General features: G+C 47.9%; 1 protein-coding gene across 1 annotated transcript; it reads right to left on the bottom strand.

Moving 5' to 3' along the window:
- Positions 1–12,879: 12,879 nt before the first annotated feature.
- LOC100118976 lies at positions 12,880–14,542 on the bottom strand. The gene is made up of 3 exons (XM_001602784.6): positions 13,935–14,542; positions 13,607–13,870; positions 12,880–13,089 (listed from the first exon to the last, which is right to left on the bottom strand). The coding sequence occupies exons 1-3, from the start codon at positions 14,129–14,131 to the stop codon at positions 12,978–12,980; spliced, it is 573 nt and encodes a 190-aa protein (XP_001602834.3). The 5' UTR covers positions 14,132–14,542; the 3' UTR covers positions 12,880–12,977.
- Between the last annotated feature and the right edge of the window lie 228 nt (positions 14,543–14,770).

Here is a 14,770-nt window from a genome sequence, read left to right as displayed (position 1 = left end):
GAGCAGGATGTTTATTTTCTCGAGTCTGAAAGCTTCTTTTATACAACGTGCGCGTGTGGATTATAAATAAACCTGTATTTCATCGATATAAGTAGGTAATTTTTCAGAATTTATGACGACGCGAATCTTGATGATCATGTCGAACGCGTAGCAATTACAGCCAGCCGCGGTAGACGCAGACGCTCGTTAAAACAATATTGTCCCAGAGAGCAACGGCGGCGGCGGCGGACAGATAAAAAGAGCGAACATCTCACTTCTGTGTTTAACCGACACAATTACACTCGGCTCGGCCGCTGTTTGCACACGACCGAATTAATTCAGCGCCTCGAACTATACACACCAGACACACTCCCTTCTCGGAAAACCCGCGCACTCGGCGTCATTACAAGAGCAAAAAAGCCACGCGGGTCTACCCAGAAAGCGCAGACAGTCGATCATTTCCTCCAGGTTTTCCGTTTCAAGAGCAAACTCCTCGCTGCGCAGAGATGGACTTTCGAAAAGTCCAAAGCGATGTTTGCCAGACGCGTTCGCGGAGAGAAACTCACTTAGCGGTGTACGGCTCCCCGAAACTGACTTAGCGCTACTTGCACGAGTTGGTTAATTGACGAGAGATGCTTTTCTACACATGTGCGTGTGTTGATACGATAATTGAGATGCACCTTTCGTTGGTAGGACGTGTTACGGGCTGTTTGGAGGATACTCCAGTGGCTGTTTAGGGAGCTTGTTAGACAGGGAAACGTTTTATGGCTGGTCTAGTGCGCGTGTAAAAAGCTTCCCACGCGAGCTTCTCGTCGGCAATAACGCGCAAGAAGTGCAGCCGCTCAATCGACAATAATTGACGGCAGTACAAAAACGTCACGCGGATTATATATCACAAACGGCAATTTTTTCTCTCTCCCTCTCTTTTTACCAAGAATCGAAAACTTGTTCCCGGCGAATCGTAAGCCACACGGGCGCCATTGTGCAAACGCAGCGTTTATGCAAATAGCTCGTTTAATTTTCTTCTCTCCCCGCATAGCGCACATGGAGTGCCACCAGACCTATCGCTTATAATCTCTGCGATCGATAAACCGACTGTGATTGCAGGGTACCACGGCGGTGACTTTTCAATTCGCAAGCTCATCTCGGGGGGAACGCATGAATAGATCAAGATTTGAAAAATCGAATGCACGTCGATGGCTGCTTGGCGGTAGCGACAGAGCATAGTCATTATCGGTATCTGGAGCGATAGCTATCGCCGTAATTAGAGCGTCTGCGCGAGTCTTATCTTTTTCTATAACATATTGTTAAATTATAACATACACGCGCGCGTCGCTTTATTTTTCTAGACAGGTGCGTGTGGAGCTCTATGGAGCTATTAATTATGCTATGCGTTGGTGAATCAACCGGCAATCGCTCGTATTTCTCTCGACGTATATTGGGAGAGCTGGTAGTCTCGAGATGCCGACAGCAACTTTGGAATAATACATTTTCTCTTATTTCGTTTTTCTTCGCCATCGGTATAATCCAAATTTTGTCCAAAGCGCATGCGTTTAGATCAGCTAGAACGGCGCGCTTTTCTACATTGGAGATGGAAACGCGCCCGCGAGCGAATATATGATTCGTTTCTGAAGAAACGTGCATCGCGTTTTCCTTGCGCATGCAGGTACGTATATATATATATATATATCGAAGAACGAGGAAGTGGCAAGGCGGAACGAGTCCGGGAAAGGAAAGGGTAAACGAGGCGCGTAAAACAATTTCGCTTCTAAAAATACAATCGAGACGCACTCTCGGTGGCCAATAAACTCTCTGGAATATACCGACTGGTACACAGCTTTATCTCTCGGTATCAAGACAGTTCGATATCTTTTATTTCGAGATCGCGGGTTGTTTAGATATTTTTAATAATAAAATTTGATTCCCCGAGATTTATTTACGAGACTCCGCTTATCAAAAAGTTACTCATAAATGCTGAATACATCTCCGAGAGTTCATCAATCAAGAGCTAAAAAAACTATAAACCGCGGAGGAGAGAGACTCGCACTCGCGCGTATTATAAGCGTCGACGATCTCGTGCCGCGGCTGATAATCATTTTGATGAAAATCAAGGCCAGCCGCGCGAGCGGCTGCGGCGCGGCGAACCTTTGCGTCATCGCTATACGACCATTCGCCGCGATTATTCGTAGCGATCTGCCAGATAAATCACACGGGGCCTGAGAGCAGAAAACTCATATACGGGAGCCTTGTTTTCGGTGCTTGTGGTATCATTCCATGGCTGGAGCGGGAAATCTGTCGAGGCTGAGGAGTGAAAACGCTCATTAGCTTGGAAATGAGTTTTATCTCCTTTTCGTAAATGTCTGCACTCAATACTCGGGTTGGTTTGAATAGTTTTGTCTTGAAACACCTATAACTTATGTGGTAAGTGATCCTGCGTCAGTCTTTTTCAAGAAACCACGTACCTACATTTCCAGAGTTCTTCATTTAAAATGAGACAGAATACTCTTCCAGTCGCGCACAAAAAAGTTTCGCATGATATTTCGTGACATTTTTCCCTTTTTTGTCGCGCGTCGTTATACTTCTCTCGCTCGCTGCATTTACTGTCGTGCGTGGGTGGGTGCAAATGGCTGCTCGAAAATCTATGAGCAAAGCTCTGTTTTACTTTTATACGAATAGAGGAAAATCTCTGACTTGTAGTGAAAATATAATGTTTTAGATTTCGAGAAGTGACTTTGTATGCGAAGTGAAGATTTCGCTATTAGCGAGTTTGGTATTTTAGGAAAACGTGCCGTATTGTCCGAATTAAACGATTCAGCTAATTGGTCTTTTCTACTAATTTCGTTGAATCGTGGCAACGCGGAGTCCGAATGTTACGGCTATAATAATTTTCACTGTCAAATGCTTGCGCCAAGTTGCTTCTACAGCGGAATACTATATTTATCGAGGAATTTATGTGTGCTTATTAGTATAGGCACCGAATTTTCGACGTAAAGTTATCGTTAACACTGTTTTTCTCTGAAATACTTTCTTCGTAAATGTGCAAAAATATTTTTAAATAAAGTACCATCAGAAATTCGTTTTAAGTCAAATAATTTCGAGAAGACGAGGAAAGCGAAACTTTTAAGTGGGATTTTGCCATTTTAAGGCCATGTATCGCGAAGCTTCTGTCTGGCTCAAGGCGGTCACATCGCATCGCTGCGCAGGTGCGACGTACATACTCTCGATGTTTTCACTCGATTCGATTATTTGAAACACAACTAATTACGTTATTATTTATAACTTTATAACGGAATTCTTGTTGGGGCAAGCTTGTTATAACTCGAAAACGTATTGCGAATGAAAAATAATTCAATCGAAACGCACACGATCAATTGGCGAGGAACATGTGTTTATCGCAATCGTTCTTTTGTAAAGGGAATATTTCAACGCAGATGCACGCACGCAGGACCTTGAGTATAGGCGATTTCAGAATCGGTTCGTCGCGCTGAAAAAACGCGCGCCAAGCAAAAACAAGAAGCCGAGAGAAGAGGGAAATCGATCGGGCACGCGAGGAAAACGAGATTCCGCGAGAGTCAGCGTCTTTCTTTATTCCTTATCTCCGCTGCGCGACGACCCTCTGGATATACATACACACTCATATGTATATACAGAGAAGGCTAATTCTCCTCCATTTCCGCATCCACTTTTACACTTGACGAAATCTGCCGCGGCTGTGCAGCGCTTATATATAGGTACATATAATACGAGAGTTCCACGGGAGAGATTCGAGACGGGAAGTGAATATCTGGTTCTTTCTGGAGATGCATCCGAGGAAATATGAGTCCGGGCTAGACTGATCACGCAGGGATCTGGAGCGGCTTTGTTTCAGGATTCAAGCTTTTGAGCTCAACTGCGACAGTTGTACGCATGAAAAATGGAGCGTATAAACTACCCGCGTCAAATTTGAATTTGGCGCCTCTATAATTTTGAAAACGTGATCCAACGTGGTGGTCGTCGTCGTCGTCGTCTTGTAAACAAAACGAGCCGGTATTGTAAGCAGAGCAGCTTCTACTTAATCGGGAAACTTTTCCTTTCTCATCGGCGGCTCGCCGGGAATTCGACGATGATATCGCCGGGCGTGTATAGCGTCTAATGAAAAGGGCCCCGCCTACTATACTTTTAAATACACTCGAGTACGATGCTAATAAAAACACATATATAGACAAGCCGAACGGTGGCGGCGACGGCGGCGCTTCATAAATTTTCATGCAATCGGCGTCTCGCTTTCGAAAGTGCATGACAAAAGAATTGACGGGGCTCGTAAAAAGCTTGAAGAAAAAAAGAGCCAGCAAGAAAAAGAAGCGGCGACCGCCTCGCGGCATTCTGACGAGTGCAAATACGTGCATGGAAAACAGATGGGGGTATGAATATGCTGGACGTATTTTCTGTCAGAAGTGCACAGCCCGTATAGCGTTGGTCTTAAGACGTATCGTATAGCTATACGTATTATGGAAGAATAGAGGAGGAAAGCGCGATTCTCTCTTTTCAACTCTATAGGTATACGTATACACAGCCGGGATATAGTAAGCTCTTCCTCTTTTCGAACAGTTTGTCGACTTATCGGTAAAACTTGCCGAGGGGCTGATCAATTCATCCTATTATTATGACTCCATAACAGTCGCTTAGTACCATTGAAGTGTGTATGAAACATTAAATTGGCGCAATAATATCTCGCTGATGATGGGTCGGCGCTTCTCCTTCTTAAACGTACACACCCTCGCTATAACTGGGCGCTGCTTAGCAACAGCGCCGCGGTGCTCTCGAGAACTGTGTCGTTTAGAATCATTATCACCGTCAGGAAATTGCTGCAGCTTCGCCGGCGCATTTACATGAGACGTCGACTGGCGCATCCTCTTCGTTTCCACGTAGATGCAGTATAGCTATATACCTAGCGCGAAGGAAAATTTACGACTCGTACCCGGGGGAGAATGCGCACGCATTCTTGTGTGTTTTCCAATTCGATTCGAAAAAGCTGAAGGTAATAAGTTGCCTCGACCTTGAGGCCCCTTGTAGGTTTTCGAGAGAGATTATCGTATACGATATTATGCGGCGCTTGATCGGAAAGAGCCCGATGGTTATTATGGTAATCGAAGGACTATGCATTTATGGAGTCTACAGGAGTGGGCAGCCCTGTCAAAGGGTTAACTCTGAGGACCACGACGTCTAGACCTAGAGCGTCTATTGTGGGATTATTTAAAATTCGGTTGTTTTCGAGAACTAAACTTTCCACGAACGCAAACTCCCTTAATATTTTCAACGGCGTAATCTGGCTCTCGCGGCTCGTTTTTATTGTGACGCGATAAGCGCAGATGGCGAAAACACTATTTTATTCAAAGACCCATATAATAACACTCGACAGATAACACTACACAATCTTCGTCAGCGCAGTAGATATCTTCCTCAGTTTTCAGAGTATATATTCCACTTGTACAGCTCGCGCATAGCTAGATCTGTAAATCACCCCAAGAGGCCCTGATCATCGCTATAGATTTAGATCAACTGTAGCAAAGTCATGCATCCGCCGTATATATGTCCGATGGCGTTTTCCCAATTTCCATAGCGCGATAACCGCGCTGACCCGCGTGTTACGAAAATTGAGCCGGGCTTATCGCGCGCGTCCCATGTCCGACGCATATTATTTATTCTCTCGTCGGGTGATTTACACGATCTTCGCTTTTTCAAACTGCGATTATATAGTTCGGATGATGGAGTAGTTTTATAAAAGCTCACGTGCCGGCGGAGAGCAAACTTTGACAAGGTGTGAAGCGATCAAGGTTCGGAATATAAACGGACGCGTGCAATTACGAGTTAAAAGATCGCTCGTCGAGAGCAGCGATTAAATATAGGTCAGTCGCGATTTGCATCACTAGCGCGGATGCAAAAAATTGTTGCATATTACCGATGGAGAATCAGCGCTCGCACACACATCTAAACATCGGTTTATAATCGCGTATGCGATTGTTGTTTATCCTACGTTCACCACGCCCGATATCGATCACGGAAAATCTCGCCGTCCCGTGGCCAATAATACGCTCACTGTAAATCTAAAGTTATAACATCTATTGGCAGCTGCGTCTGAAACAACGTATACTCGCGCACAAAGTTTGTATTTATAAGCAGCTGCACAACGACAGCAGACATTGTTTCTAGCCGTTAAGTGTCGCAATCTAAATGCTTTGCATTTCGAATGTGCTATGCGTGTACAGCCGCAGCCCATGAGATATTTATGAGACGCACGAGTTAGGCGGTGCGCTATACGGCTGCCAAATGCTCATTCGATATTTTGCGGAACACCTCGCTAGAGCCCTCCGGTGGACGGATTCGACGCGCGAAGTTCAGAGGCTTCTCAAGGGGGGCTACGAGATTTTTAAGGCTTTCTTGGCGCGTCTTTTTTACCGAAAGCCGAAAGGGTTGCGACGAAAACTGCCGTCGAGCTTACTGTCGTGTATATATATATATATATGCACTCCGTGCACTCTAGACTGAATATCGATCGCGTCTCAAGAATAACCAACAGTGCATCAAAGTAGCTCAGTTTATAGTTGGCATATTATACGTTCCAAATTGAATCCACTCGCAATGGGATACTTTCCAACACACCGCACCAAAGCCATAAAAGCTCGGCGAGCGTCGTCAGACTCTTCTCATCTCGGCTCTCCGGCGCATACAATAGAGCCACGCGTACACGTTCACTTATAGGAGTCGCAGTGGAGAAACGTCGCGTCGCCTCTCACACTCTGTAGGCGCCTAATGACACGGTAATCCACGATAAGTGCGCCAGAGCGCTATACATCCCTCCTCGAGCGTTATAGTTTTTATCGAGCGCGACGCGTCGTTCTGTCTGTCGCTCCTCAAATATGCAGCCGCGTGCGTCCGCTTTATTTATATCTTTATTTCCTCGCGAGGGTCAGTCGAATGACGAGACTTTAGCGGGAGCTTCGCTCGGAAAATTCATCAGCTCCGTCTCCTCTCGTGTTTTTTCGCGAGAGCATGTCGCAGGTGCCGTTGGAAATGGTCTTCGGGTGTGACGGAGCGCAGTTTATTGCGTTCCGCTGAATTTTGCTCTTGAGAGAGAAGAGAGAACGGGGCTGCACCGCAGCCGAGAAATCCGCCGGTGAATGTAGGCGAGAGCTGCATAATATGTCGTCGTCGTCGTCGTCGTCTGCTTGTACTCGCTAAATTTGAATCGCTTTTCTGTGAATGCGTTTCACCTCTCTTTCTCTCTCTCTCTCTCTCTCTCTCTCTCTCTCTCTCTCTCTCTCTCTCTCTCTCTCTCTCTCTCTCTCTCTCTCTCTCTGGCTCTCTTGGCAATGAATGGGAGTAAAGTTCGCGCTGATCGTCTTTTAGAATTGACTTATCGCTGTGTCGGATCGCGCGCGACAAAGCCCTCAAAGAAAAGGCGAAGTCGAAAGCTGTCGCCGACCGGCGTCGAGAATCGTTTTCCTATTTGGACAGTCACTTAATACAATGCTGTGAAAGCTGTCATGTGCGCGCGCCCTGATGCGCTCTCCCGCGCAGTGATCAGCCCTCGAGTTTTGAGTTTTCACATGGGCTGTGGCGCATATTCCTTTGCATGTGTGCGCGTGTTTTTCAAGCGCGAGTAATTCGAGGCGTTTTTTGCCCTGCACTAGCCTTAATGGCATGTGCTTCTCATGACGGCCTCTCATCGAGGAGTGCGTTATAGTGATGATCGGCGCTTGCATGAAAAATCGTAACAAAAACAAGCGACTATATCCGAACCGATTGTACATTTTTACAACGTAAATACGCTCTTGATTCCGGTAAACGCTCTACTGCGTTGTTTTTTAATTCCTTGAGAATTTTTGGGCGCCAAATTTAGATTGTAAACACATAAACCAAAAGACGGAAAAAATAATGCCCGCACGCGGATCTCATTCACGAGAATCACCATTTCTCGAAGTCCTTACACACACATACACGAACTTGTACAACAAACTGCATAGAAAGGGGAAGAGAGAGAGAGAGAGAGAGAGAGAGAGAGAGACATAGCCTCTTTTCCCGACTCTGCTCTGCAGAGCGAGCTCGACCTGGCGCTGCTTGGCCTCCAAGCCCCTGTCCAAGTCTCTATTCTCTCGGTGCGCTATCCTCCGCAGCTTAGGTGGCTCGTTGCCAGAATTTCATATGCCAGGGTTTCGACATACCTGCGCTGCCGCTGCTCTTCTCGCTCGTCCCTCCATCTCTCTCCTCCTCGCGCTTAGCTTGGATATTTTCGGGCTTTAACCGACGAGAGCAAGCGCAAAAGCTGAGCTTTTGCCCGAGGCGTCAGGAAGCCGAGGGGGGCGTGTGCTTCTTCACCCTGCGCGGGTGACCGATTTTTTGTTCATTTTTCGCCGGAATTTTCCAGGGGGCGACTGATTCATTGGTATTTCTGAAGACAGCTTCAAGATGGGTGGTGAATTCCCGTCGAAGTTCAAAAACGTCCGAAAATACATTGTACGATTCGATGACTCGTTAAAAATTTATAAGATCGGATGATCGGCACACGCGCGCGACAATGTTGATTATTCCTGTTTTTAAATAAGGAAATCTCATACATTGCCGATAAAGGCCCCGATAAGATTGGCAACAGCGACTCGGCATTGCTTTCTCATCGATTGATACGAAAATCACGAAACGCGCCATCGCGAATGCCAATCAGAAAAAGCTGCGGTATTGTACAGCGCGCACGATTTAAATGTACACTGCAAAACCTCGTTACTTATACGCCTGATCGTCATCCGCATAATGAGAGCAATCTAAATTCACAAATGACGAGAGCCCGCGTGCACTTTGCTCGACGTTCAATAATCTCATCGAGCTCGGTATCGGCCGCCGCTGCGCGGAAAGAAATCAACCTTAAATTAAGCCGGCGTCATCGACGTCTGCGAATTTGCATTTGATTCGTTACTTTATAACTATATGCGTATCGCTCAACTTTCCTTCCCGCGATGATCTCTGTCGGTGATTGCTTATGATTAAGTGGACATAGTTTGCCCAGTTTTCAATATTATAATCATTAACCTTCTAACGTGATATTTCATTCTTCTGTTTCAGGTAAGACATCTTCTTCAATCGCCTCTAATTAATCCCGTATCACGATACCTGCTTCACGTAAGTTGTAAGCGCTAACTATTGAATCATCGACGACGAGAGAGACGGGCTATATGCCGTCGAAAACAAACGCCACTGCATAACACCGCGCAGAGTTGAGAGGAAGTCGAAATTATTTTTACACGACGTCGGACGCAGGTTTTGTCTCGAGAAACAAGAAATTGTGCGTTCATTCAACTGACCTTCGCGTCTCTAAAATTAGTGCCAACTATTCAACTGTTCGAGTTATTGACTGACAGCTTTAAAAATATTTCGGACTGGCTAGTCGGCGCAAAGCGATATGATATTAGCGAAGCCCAGGCTATGCCCCCCGAAAAAAAACAATCCCTCTCGCTTCGAGAGTCTCCAAACGAAGCGCAATTGCGACATGGAAGTTGCTAGCGTAAAAATAAGGCCAGAAACATCAATGAACCTCAAGGTACATACACAGCCGGTCTTTATACATGTAAGACGCGTATCCGTTCGATACTCTATAGCCATCACACGCGATTCGGCGACGTAATCGCCGGCGTCACGCGCTGCACCGCGGCGTCCATTGCGTCATCCGAGGCTGTGTACAGAACTCTTAGTTTACTGTACATATACATGACCCTCGGCGTTTCTTCTTCTCTCTCTCACTTTTTATTTCCCCCTTCGAGCGCGCGCACAAGCAGCCAGCGTCCTTTCTAAGGCCTCGGCGATTATGCGCTATCTTTCTTTCTTTCTTACGCGCTGCGCTCGGCGGCCGGCTCGAGCTGGTAAATTTCCGCCTGGCGAGCTTCGGGTCAAGTGTTAACGACGCGAGTCGACGGTTTTTCTTATATGCGTCCGTACTTTATACGCTGCTGCAATCAGTCTATACGTGGATGGGAGATGGCTCGGAGGCTTTTTTCGCGTCGCGGCTATCGGCTGTCGATAATGAAGAGATTATATTGCGATGCTGGGCTTTTCAAGATGCGGCTGAATTATATAGAATCTTGATTTTTACTGGAGTACGATTCCTCAATGTGCTTTACGAGCTACTTTTATCTTGATTAATTCTTAATAATCACTGTTGCGTAATTGATTTATCGGTTTTTGTTGAACCCAATCTCCTGGAATAACTTCCTAGCACGGGTTCAAAAGTGCAGTATTCATCCTCCCTTCATTCCCTCAAGCTCTTAATTAAAGATTCCAAAAGAGCGATTAAAAAAAATCAAGGGCCGATAGCAAAAGAAGCGCTTCACCCCAAGAAACTCGCCGTCACTCAGGACGTTGCCATCCGCAACCTAATGTAATTGAAGGGAAGCCCCCGTGACTCGCCAAAAGAATACGGCTTCCGCGACAAGGTTGCAATGCGTATATTGGCGTACACATGCGCGAGCTTTCTCTCTCGAGGGAGGAGGCGACGACCCTTGCGACTTTTTACTGCCGACGAGCTTCGAGCCAGGCTTTTTTCAGCTCGGCGCAGTTATGAGCGCGGGCTATCTCTTTAATTGCCTCCGGGGAGTCGTCGGGGCTGGACCGAATTATCCGCTCGGCTGCTGTGAGTTTGGTGTCGGGCCGCATACCGGGCGATTCCAGTTTTTTCAACTTCGTTCAGCCAAATTCGATAGCCATACTCGTTTTGCTCCAGTCCGCGAAAGGCCGGGCGCTAACGAAGCGCGCGACAGGTTTTTTCCGCGCCGGGAGTCGAAAAAGGAATAGGCCTCGACATACCGAAGAAACGGGTACAATGGACGGACGATCGATCTCGACGACAGAAGCCCCCATTGTTTGTAAACAGAGCCAGAAGTCTCGAAAATTCTCAATCTAATCTCGACCTTGTTAGTCTGCCACGAGCTGAGTTCACGCTCTTATTAATGAGCCGAACGGCTCCCTCCTCCTCGAATTAATCTTTGAATTCGATCCAAAGCCTAATCCCCTTCATAAGCGCGCGATATCGCAAACTGCCTCCGAAATTCACCTAATTTTCGTCCCACAACAAAACGATTCACCCTCTGTGGCTGCGTCAATAATAAGATCGCCCGCTCCGCGAGCTGCACAAAGACGTTCTTTCAGTGGTACAAGCGAGAGAGAGAGAGAGAGAGAGAAGATTGTCTGTATAGAACGAACCGCACCCTTTCGGTCACGAGAATCTCGGTTCATTCATGCGTCCATTTGGCAACGGCGAGCGATTATTACGGCGTTGCGCAAGCTCGCGCAGGCGGCGGGTCTTGCGTGCAGCTTTCGGGAAAAGAGTCACGAGGAAGCGAAGCGCGAGGGCTGAGTCCCGTGTTCTCGCGCACTGCACCGATGTGTATACGCGATGCCCGATTCTATCTGGCCGTCGGCCAGTTGCGTCGCGGGCTTTTGGAGAGATGACTTTTGAATATTTTCCCGCTCCCTGGTGTCGTGTGAGCATTTATTTTTTCTTTTTGCACGTGATAACGCGATTCGCTGCGACGATTCTCGAGTTTAATATCTGTGCGGAGGATCGGCTACCGCGAAATTTCAACGCTAATAGCACGTGTCGTCGTCCAAAGTCGGAGGCTTATCTCCGCTCGGCGATCCTCTTTCTCTCGCGGCCCGACGAAAATAGACGACGCTCTCTCTCTCTCTCTCTCTCTCCTGTGTGTGATTATTCAGCACCGCCCGACACGAGATTTACAAATAATAGCTGTTTGCCCAAATTTCGCCGAAAAATCATCCAGCGTAATCGTCGAATCGAAGCAGCAGCCCGGCGATAACAGCCGCGCAGAGTCGTAAAAATTCATCACGATTCCCGCAGGACCCCCTTGCGCTCGTTTCGCGCCTCCAGACGAGCCATTAAAACCTCGTCTTCGCTCTCGGGTCGAGCGGCCTAATGAAGAGAGCTGCTGGGGAGAGAATCCGAGACTGAGCCTGTCCGAAAAGGCGAGTATTGCGGAAAACTGGAGACGCGCCGACGACGGAAGGCCATTCAATTTATCTGAAATCCTAGAAAGCCATCTCTCTCTCGACAGGGAAGCGAGTAGCGTATGCGGGAGACGAATTGCTGGACTGACGATGGAGCGGAATTTCAGCGGCGCTGTTGACTGATTGATTGGACACACTCTCTCTCTCGGTGCTGCCGCGTACAGCGAGGTTGCTCATTATTGTACGGCTACGCTTTTGGCAGCCTGTGCGGCTGTTGAGTGTGTATTTGTCATTTGTTAATCGTTTGTGCGCTTCCGCGAAGGCGGTCGTTTATATGAATTTTCGCCTTCCCAGAATTGATAGGGCCTATTTCTTTTGGGGTTTTCAGCGCGCACAGAAGCGCAACGGAGAGCATCGAAGAGCTGGTCTGCACTGCAGTCACGTGGGCTCACGGCTTCACACGTGTGCGTATGTGAGTGAGCACATAAGTGCGCGCACATCGGGAACCCAGAGTCGAGCTAGAACGCATTATTAGCGGGACTATCATTAGCCGGCAAGGCCGGACACGGGCTGCTCCGCCGCGGGGAGTGGATGTATATTATACAGCCCAGGCACTGCTGTATAATACGGGGTAGAAAATTTTCTAGTAACATCGGCTCTTTTCGATTCGAAATTCGAAATTCGATGGGGCGTAAAATTCGCGGATTATGCGCTCGAGGTTTTATCCGTCTTCGGGTTTATAGGAGGCGAATCTCGTGTAATTTATGGACGAGGCGTTAATTGACGTCGATATTTTTTCCTCCTTCTTCGAGGATCGTTATACGTGAAGGGGCTCTAATTAGCGTAACTCGATGGGAAGGTTTTCTCGAATCGTTGCGCAGTTGGCTGTACACTTTATGCAAAATGAAAACGCACTTTCCACACGGAGCTACTCGGACGATTTATTTCGCGGGAAAAGTTCGGATCACGTTTCAAAAGTCGCTTCCAGAAGAGATACAAGGGAGCGAAGGCGGTCACGACTCCTGATTGTCGTCGTCCTCGCGCATCGGGCTCTTGGAGTTAGCCCTGGTGCGACTCGCCTGTCGCGAGGCTGTCGACTCCTCGCTGCTCGGGTTCTTCTTCACCCTGGAAGGAGGTTCGGGAAAATTAGCTTTGATTAGATCCACTCAACCGTGACACACACACAGCTGAGAGAGGCTATATAGATCTGTTGGATGCTCTAAATAGTTTGCAACGCGACTCGCTTAATTTATGGCGCTTTTATTGCCTATTTTTCTTTTTCTTTACACGTTTATCTATATAAAGTGCCTATTGTGACATATTTCTCTATTGTGAAAAATAGTGCCGTCAACTGGCTGAAGTGACGAAGCGCGCACGAATGAAAAGCTTCAATTCGTTTCACGAGAATTCTTCATTTATGTGGGAGCGTCCGATGCAGCGCATGTACTATCAATTATGGTCTATTCCTGCATTACTTTTTTTCTCCGCGCGCTGTATTATATACTGTATATACTGTGTGGCAGTACTTTTTTAAATTGGACGTATCGCGAAACGTGCGTCAGCCGCTTGGGAAAACTAGCTCGATTCGATCACGCACCTATGAGCCTTAAAGAAAGGAGAGATTCTACCCCAGTCGACTCACTTGGCCTTCTCGGGGCTGGCCATTTTCGGCTTCTTCTGACGTCCCATCCTGGCCTTCCTGACGCTGCCGTGGGCTCGTTTCCGGTTACCGGGGCAGGTACGACAACCCATGCGTCGGCTGCGGCTCTTCTTGCCTTTGCGACCGCGACGGGAGGATCGACCGCGCCGGTGACTTCGACGGGACGATCGTCTGCAGGTGTTGCAGTCCGAGACGTCCAAGGGCTCGAGGGGCTCCGGGATGTTGCGGTCGCAGGTGATGTAGCCCCTGAGGGGTAAAATCGGTTAGGAAGAATTTTCAAAGGACTCTAGTGAAAACCGTACGCGCTAACCTCTTGGACTTCTGGAGTATCCCATAGTTCACTCCCCTGCGGATGGTCAGCTGTATCTGCTTGCGCACCTCGGGTCCGCCGACGTCGTACTCCTGGTTGAGGTAGCTCGCGATCTCGCTGGCGGTCGATCCTTGAGCCGCCTGTAACCTCCTTATCGCGTTGACCACCAGCGCCTCGAACCTCGGCGCGCGCGACATCCTTCTCGAAGACTTCTCACTCCGCGAAATTTAGAAGACGACGAATGCGGTCGTGTCGAGAGGAGAGAAGATTTTTGAGCGAAAAAAATAAATAAAAAACGAAGAGAGCGAGACCGGACTCGTCGAGACGAGAAGATGGCGGGCCGCAAGTTTGTTTGGACAAAGGTCGATCGCGGCTGTCGTGGAGACGATCGGCAATTCACGCTCCGCGTCGTTCGAACGCCGTGTGTCATTCATCGAAAATATTCAAACGCGGCGCGTAACCATAAAAACTGTTTACCCAGCACGAGGGACGGTATTACGAGAAAAAAAGAACCGCCCAACGAGCCGCGAAAATACAGCCAGACTTCTTGACACTCTCCCGCGCGTATTTACACAGGCGAGAAGCAACAACAGTACACACGACGCGCCGGTCCGAGCGCATAAATTTCGCCTCGACATCGGAGTGCAGCTCGCGCGCGGGCACGAGCTTTGGTTTATCTATAGACCTGCTCTCCGAGAGAAAGCTTCTCTCTTTTCCGCGCGCTCGCTAGCTTCGCATGCATGTACTTCCGCTTGCGTGCACGGCGCATATCATCGGCTGCACGAGCTCTCCGGGGCGTATTTATAGGCCGCTGTGCACTATGACTCTGCACAGGT

Source organism: Nasonia vitripennis, chromosome 1 (genome assembly GCF_009193385.2).
Source record: "Nasonia vitripennis strain AsymCx chromosome 1, Nvit_psr_1.1, whole genome shotgun sequence".
In the NCBI taxonomy this organism is placed as follows: domain Eukaryota; kingdom Metazoa; phylum Arthropoda; class Insecta; order Hymenoptera; family Pteromalidae; genus Nasonia; species Nasonia vitripennis.
Note: the sequence above shows the minus strand (reverse complement) of the source record. Positions and strands in the feature narration are given on the sequence as shown.

Coding starts and splice junctions, on each gene's coding strand:
- LOC100118976 (XM_001602784.6), bottom strand. CDS start 14,131: ATGTCGCGCGCGCCGAGGTTCGAGGCGCTGGTGGTCAACGCGATAAGG. Junction 13,871..13,934: donor ATACTCCAGAAGTCCAAGAG/GTTAGCGCGTAC, acceptor TTTACCCCTCAG/GGGCTACATCACCTGCGACC. Junction 13,090..13,606: donor GCCAGCCCCGAGAAGGCCAA/GTGAGTCGACTG, acceptor ACCTCCTTCCAG/GGTGAAGAAGAACCCGAGCA.